Consider the following 7520-nt stretch of genomic DNA (forward strand, 5'->3'; position numbering starts at 1 on the left):
TTTATCAATATATATATATATATATATATATATATACATAATATAATCTAACAAGAAGAGAATGCGTAGGGTATAGACGGAGTGTCAAAGCAAGGAACAGCTATTCATTTTTAATAATAAGTAAGGAAGAGATGTCTTATATTTCAGACAAATTATAACCAATTGATTACTTAAACAGGGAAGGAAGCTTTAAAGCAGCCATTCTAAAATGTATATTACTAGCATCTCGCTCCGGCTTCGCATGGTTAGGAGAGCATACACGCCTACTTTTTTTTTGTGTCTAAGTTTCGTATGTCTGTTGCGTCGAGCATGTGGGTAATTTTAACATTGATAACTTCTGCAGGATTGTGTGTAAAAACGAAAATTATGTTTAGATGTTATACGTGACAGGGCCACATACAATTGGCCGTGTGAAAAGCATTGAGTCGTTATCTCTACAATGAGTGGAAGTTTACAATTTTCACAAAAACGAATCAGTTTGGTTTTACTATCAAATTGAAACGTATTTAATTAAAATAATATGAAAATTATTGTAATATTTCAAAATTCCCCAAAAAAATTCCTTTAATTATTTTAGGTCAAATAATTTGGAAATCCTATTATGACCCAAATACATTGTCTATATCAGTTATGTGGCTAATTTTTTAAAATTGCTTATCAACTGAAAATATATTTTTAACTAAAAAAGTCCAATATTTCCATACGATTAGTACAGGTATATTAGTCCAATAAATTATTAAAAGGTGATATAAATTCAAAATTCACACAAACGATGTTTACAATAGGTTTTACATACGGTTTGGTTTTTTCTGTAAGGGGCATTTACATTCATATTATAATAACTTATAAGAAGAAAACAAGTATAGCCGGAGTGTTAGACGTAGAAACAGCTAAGCATTTTGCATAATGCCTGACATTTCATACTCCATCAGACCCAACGAGTGACTTTTACTGGGAAGTTTATATTACAAAGAATAATCATAACATGTTATAATTTTTCAAGAGTCCTATCAAAATTTTAATTGAAATTTATTTTCAATGTGGTTAATAAATATTCCTTTATATATTAAAACTGTATATACTCAAATAAACCTATATATATAAGAAAATTATTCATTAGAAATTTTTTATTGTAGATTGAATACCTGAATTTAAAAAATAAAATTACGAACATTACCTGCATTTTGAAAAAAAAATAAAAATTCCCTATAATACCATGGCATGTATCAACGCAGCACGTTGCAAGAATGAAGGAAAAGTTGAAGAGTTTAGCAGTTTGCGTACGGCGGAATGCACTCCCGAACAAGTATGTTCACGGACCGTTCCACTAATTAGCGCGCGCAGCGTGCAGAAAGGACGGCGCTTGCACGGGAAATGCACACTGCTTTAAGGATGCCACGACCCATACACGGCTCTCGCGCGGGTATAAAAGCACGCGTCGGGCCAGACCACAGTCACAGTGCTCCAGCAACTGGTGTCTCCAGCACCAGGTCTTCCTCCCCAGACCAGACACCTGAGACCAAATGAAGAACACCGTAAGTAGAAACCACGAACATGAACAGTCGCGCTACTGTAAGTCTTCTTGGCAATAACATCCACCCATATCTTAACTCTATTCAGCTTTAGAACCGAAACATGTTAATATGGTTGCAACAGTTTTTTATCATTTTTTTTCCATATTCTAACATTGAATTTTTGCCGTTGTTAAGGCAGTTATTCAAGTTGAGAGACTCACAAAGACTATAACTTAGTGTATATTCACACGATTATTACCGTCGTAGACATTCCCAAACGCGAAAGATATCACATAGTAAACTATTAGTAGCACTCAGTCACTAGATATTAAATTCAGTCATGCCACTAAATTATACACTATACTTTCATGAAAGATATTTTTGAGATACAAATGACAAAAAAAATTATGGACTTAAATCTAAAGTTGTGGTCATTTCCGAACATTAAATCAATACCAAACGCAAAAGACTTCACAGAGCAGACTGTGTTTGTAGCAGCCAGTGAATATTAACTTAAGACGTTGCAATAAACAAGAGACACTGATTTAAATAAGTTTTTTTAAATCAAACGACAGAATATTGTAATGGATTTAAAATCTGTTGAAGTCACAATGAAGTATTTCGGTTCCTATGTCTCCCTCCTAAGCAACCTGTGCACTGGAGGGTGTTTTGTGTGAGGATGGGGGGCTTAGAGCGCCAAAGGCATATCTGCAGGGGTCATCAAATGTTTCCAAGTTTGAACTCTCAAAAAGTTTCCTTTCATAATTAACATAAAATGTTCACTTTTAGTCAGGTAAATGTAGAGTAATTATTAATAAAATATTTGTACCTTCACTTTGGTAAGGGTATGATAGGGATTTATATTTTCCACATTTCCTATCTACTTTTTCAAAAATATATGCCCTGGCAAACGGAAGCATTATATTATTTCTATGCTATTTCAGGTATTTAGAATACGTTTGTTGAAAACCTCAGATTATTCAGCTGTTCCTAAGTTGCTAGTAAGGTGAAATCAAAAAGCATTAGGTATGCGCCCTATGCTGTGAAACAAATTTAAATTTATAAAAATTGACCTGAATATTTTTGGCATCGAGACAAGAAATCAATGAGTCTTTAAGTTTGAATAGTGAATCTGTTCAATTGGTTTTCATTCTTGTTTATCCAAACGGGGGCCATCTTCATTGTTTAATTTTAAGAGAGAGTTATGTTTAAATGCAGATAATTTATAGTGTTTTACTTAAAAATGAATCAAAACTATAAAAAACATATATTTTATTTCACTGAGCAAAGACACATTTTTGTTTTTTATTTTAGGTGCTATTTTTATTCTACTTAATTGTGTAAAAAAAATTTCATTTTTTTCTATTAAAGTAAAAATTTGATTTAAGAGATAATTTTTTTAATAAACTCTATCTCTTAACTATAAATGAAAATTGAATTAATCTTTTACTTATAATATGTTAAATTCGCATATCAATTCTGCCTCGCATAGCTCCATTTAAAAAAATATTCATGATTTATGTTCTTTAGTAGTTTAAGTTTTCCATGGTAAAGTTTCTCACTGAAAACTGCATAAAACAAGATAATGGAATATGTACTTTAATGCCTAATCGTTATCTAGATTAAACCATTTATTTTGTTGAAATACTATGAATGTTTTGAATTGATAATTTAATTTCAAAAATTTTCTCGTCTGAACAAACCGATACTTTCAAATTAATTCAACCTAGAATTTCGAAAAGAAGCAGAAACTCATAGTCATGCCGAACTTACAGAGAGCATCCAGCGATAATACCTTTTTTAAATGCTTCTTGTACGTTAATAAGTTATTACATCGTTATTGTATTTACTTTTGTATTAGTTTTACAAATGTATATTTTTGAAAGGGTTATTTAACATTTTATCACCAAAATATGATCTAAATACTGAGTGACGCTAATTTTATAGCGCCATTAATGTGGAAAAATTTAATTTAAAGTGTATACTTACGAGCAATTCAATATTATTTTCACTGATACATGAAGTTATTTTAGTAGTTATTTGATGCGGCGTTATTTATGGCCTTTTAGCAGCAACAAGCAGAGATATATGTATTTAGAAAGTACTGCGAAAGATACTTCAATTGAAAAAACCGATGGAAGAAAATTGTCGTTAAGAAAGATGCTATTTAAAAAAAATTGTGTTAAGAATAAATATGTAAGATAATTACACACCTTTGCTCTTTTTTTTTCTAGTCAATTAAACTCTATGAAACATGGCTTTGAATACAGCACTTTTCTTGTTTGGTTTTAATTCAGTAAGAAGACACTATAGTTACATGCATAAGAACTATCATAGTTCAAAATGCATATATTTCGTTTCTAAAAATTTCTCACTGGCATGTTTTTAATTCAGTAATTTGTAATAACAGATTCATTTAGCTAAAATAATGTTTTTTATAAAGGAAAATCAGTTTTTAGATTAAAATATGAGTTCGTTATTCGTTTAAAAAGGAGTGTGTTTGCACTAAATGTCCTTTAATTTACTTAACTTTATATAAAAATTTATTTCAATTTAAAGTGGTGTGGTCAGCTCATATTCATAAAAGTTGCCTCCTAAATCTGTTTCACATTACATTCAATTACATGATATCAAAAGACACCAGATAACATTTATTGAAGGAAATTTTTTTCCATCTGGTTGAGTATATCCAGGCGAAAATTTTATCAGACAGTAACGAAAAGTATTTTAACGGAAAAAAATGTAACGCTTAGAGAGTTATGACTGTTAACAAGGTAGAGAGTGGTTTAACTGCTTGTTATTTGGTGCCTTGTAAGTTCAAATGTTATTTTGTGATGGCTCCGGAGAACTGGTTTTGGGGAGGCTTTATGGCTGCGGATATGTCGATTGGACATTATAGACATTTATCTGAAGCCTCTTTGAACTACTTTAAACTGAATTTTCAGGTTTATTAAAAAATAAAACACATGGAAAGCACAAAACCTCTTATTGTACTGTACTGACCCATCAAATCGCCAATTTGTGTATCATGCATTACTGGAGACCGGAGAAATTTGTGGTTTCATTTCGTGGTAGGTTAGAATCAAAATGCGCTTAACTGATTGCTGGTTCAGAATTGGGCCACAGTTAACCTGAAGGACTCTGAACCAATGAAGAACCCTCAACGAAAGAAGTACCAATTCACATAACTCCTAGATAACAGATCTTGCCAGTCAGTGGCCAAGGAACTGATGTAATTTTCTCGAGCACATAGGTGATAGCGGAATTTTTCCAATCCTTACGTATTAGATTTCTAATTGCTGACCAAAATAAGATGGTGTAGAACTGCAATCAGTCTGTGAAACTTGACTTCTAAAGCACGTGGTGGCCAAGCACCTAGGATTTTTAGCACTTTCATCGTCTGATGTATTGCTACTAATATCACTTAGTTAGTTGTTTATTTTAATTGATTCATTCACATTTAATATTGCCAAATTACGCTACTCTTTTCACATACAATGTGGAACTTGTGTGTCCAATTCCAAATTGGTTGAAACTTCATTAAAAAACATACACACAAAATATTACTAATGCATTAGAGATAATATAATTTGTGTATATTTCATTGATGGACAATTTTTTTTCCAAGCTCAGATATTACTTGATTATTACATCCTTTGAGAAATTACACTCATTATATTAGATTTATTTTAGAAAACGTTCTGCATTATTTGATCCTCATAGAGTAATATTCAATCTCAAGTGAAATAAAATCATTTATTGCAGAATTATAATAAGATATACAAACAATGGTTGAGAATTTGAGCACATGTACATACAGTTAAAACAATGTAAGCGGAATGATAGATTATCTTAAACAAAAAAAAAATGTAGTAAAATGCTTTTTAATTGAGGTGCGAAAATTGTCAGTAATAATTTATGGAAAACTTAACTATCTGTTACTATATATTTTCAGCTGTGTGTTGTCATCTTGGTGCTTGCCGCCTTCACTTCCGCGGAGGATATTAAGAAAGATGACAAGAAGCAGGAGAAGCGAGGGCTGCTCGGCCTGGGCTACGGTGGTGGATATGGCGGTGGATATGGCGGTGGATACGGTGGTGGATTCGGCGGACACGAGCTATCCGGATACGGCAGCAGCGGTCATGGCTACGGTGGCCTGAGCGGAGGCTACGGATTGGGCGGAGCCAGCAGTGGAGGATACGGATTAGGCGGAGCCAGCGGCGTAGGATACGGATTGGGCGGAGCCAGCAGTGGAGGATACGGATTGGGCGGAGCCAGCGGCGGCTATGCTCTGGGGTCCGGCCACGTCAAGTCCGTCACGATCCACCAAGAGGTTCCCATCGCCGTGCCACACCCGGTACCCTATCCAGTGGAGAAGGCCGTGCCCTATCCTGTCAAAGTGCCCGTTCACGTGCCCGTGGACAGGCCCTACCCCGTCCACGTGCCCAAGCCGTACCCCGTGCCTGTGGATAAGCCAGTCCCCTACCCGGTGGATAAACCAGTCCCTTACCCCGTGAAGGTGCCCGTGAAGGTTCCTGTGCCCCACCCGTACCCTGTGCACATCCCTAAGCCAGTCGCCGTGCCCGTGGCCAAGCCTGTCGCAGTTCCTGTTCCTCAGCCCTACTTGGTGGAGAAGACCGTCCCGGTGGTTCTGGAGGGCCACTCGGAGGGAGGACTGGGAGGTTACAGCGGCCTGGGAGGGGGATACGGCAGCCTGGGAGCTGGGTTCGCCAGCCTGGGAGGTGGACACGGTGGATTCAGCTCTTCGTCTTACGGTCTGGGTGGCCATGGAGGTCTGAGCAGCAGCTACAGCAGTGTTGTAGTCTCCCATGGAGGACACAGCAGTCACAGCGGATACGGAAGTGGGGGCAGCATTGGTCTGGGAGGAGGATTTGGTGGACATCACCATGGTTGATTTTTTTTATTGTAAACTCACTGATAAGTAATCAAATATCTGATGAAAAATTGTAATTTAAATAAAAATTTTGCATCTCTGATATTTTGTTTTTGTCTTTATGTATGGATTCCCATTTATTATCGAAGCGTTATGTGAAATAATAACTATTGAATGCTGTAAAGATTCTGAAATGCCAAGTTAAAGTTTTCTAAGATTTTATCAAATAATTTCTTGAAATATAAATTAAGTATTTCGTTTGTTTCTATCATCTTACAGAAACTATCCACTGCCAAGTGATTTGGTCACATCATTAAAAAATTGCGCATTTGAAAAGAGTAGGTTCAACATTATTTAATGGCTTTAAAGGTTATAAAGCTATATTTCTCTCTTGCAATTAATGAACTGTTCTTAATTAAAGATTTGAATCATTTATTGGATAATTTTACTACCGAGTATTCTTTTAGGGTGTTCTTAATGAATTTAGACTTGACTATGTGATAAATATTGCGTATTCTTTAATTTTTGACAATCATTTTACAATTTTTTTTTTTTTTTTAATTTTTCATTATTCTGCCTTACTTTCAGGCAAACAGAGAAATGTGTTACAAATCAGGATGGAACATCGATGCACTTCAATTAAAATCTGCTACAACATGGACGAAAAACCCTTTTATTATATTATAGGTTTTTCTGCATAATATTTTAATAAAACCAATAGCTTAAAATAATTTTTATTTAATTTATATAAATTTTGTTACAATATTTTTAAAATTATTTTTTGAAACAAATTTTTATTATATGTTTTTAAAAACATTTTATAGATCATTACAAATAACATACAAGTACATATTGTTAACATGTTGATAATTTCACACTTACACTTAAAAAACTTGGATGTATTTTTTTAATGGAGAAAGTTAATAAATTTATCAGACAGAATAATCCAAGACAAAAATAATTATTTAAATGTAAATACATGTTTTATTTTATTACAGTATTGACTTTTGATTGTTTAAAAACAAACTATTTTCGACCTTATCTTCAAATATTAGAATGTGAATGCAGCTAACTCAGTTATATGTATTCCATGAAGGTATAATGAGGCTTAA

At 34.0% G+C, this 7520-nt stretch overlaps 1 protein-coding gene across 1 annotated transcript; it reads left to right on the forward strand.

The window, feature by feature from the left end:
• Positions 1-1450: 1450 nt before the first annotated feature.
• LOC134534671 (pupal cuticle protein 36-like) lies at positions 1451-6511 on the forward strand. The gene is made up of 2 exons (XM_063373134.1): positions 1451-1535; positions 5470-6511. Exons 1-2 carry the CDS (start codon positions 1524-1526, stop codon positions 6427-6429), a joined length of 972 nt encoding a protein of 323 aa, XP_063229204.1. The 5' UTR covers positions 1451-1523; the 3' UTR covers positions 6430-6511.
• The last annotated feature ends 1009 nt before the right edge of the window (positions 6512-7520 follow it).

Source organism: Bacillus rossius, chromosome 8 (genome assembly GCF_032445375.1).
Source record: "Bacillus rossius redtenbacheri isolate Brsri chromosome 8, Brsri_v3, whole genome shotgun sequence".
Lineage (NCBI taxonomy): Eukaryota > Metazoa > Arthropoda > Insecta > Phasmatodea > Bacillidae > Bacillus > Bacillus rossius.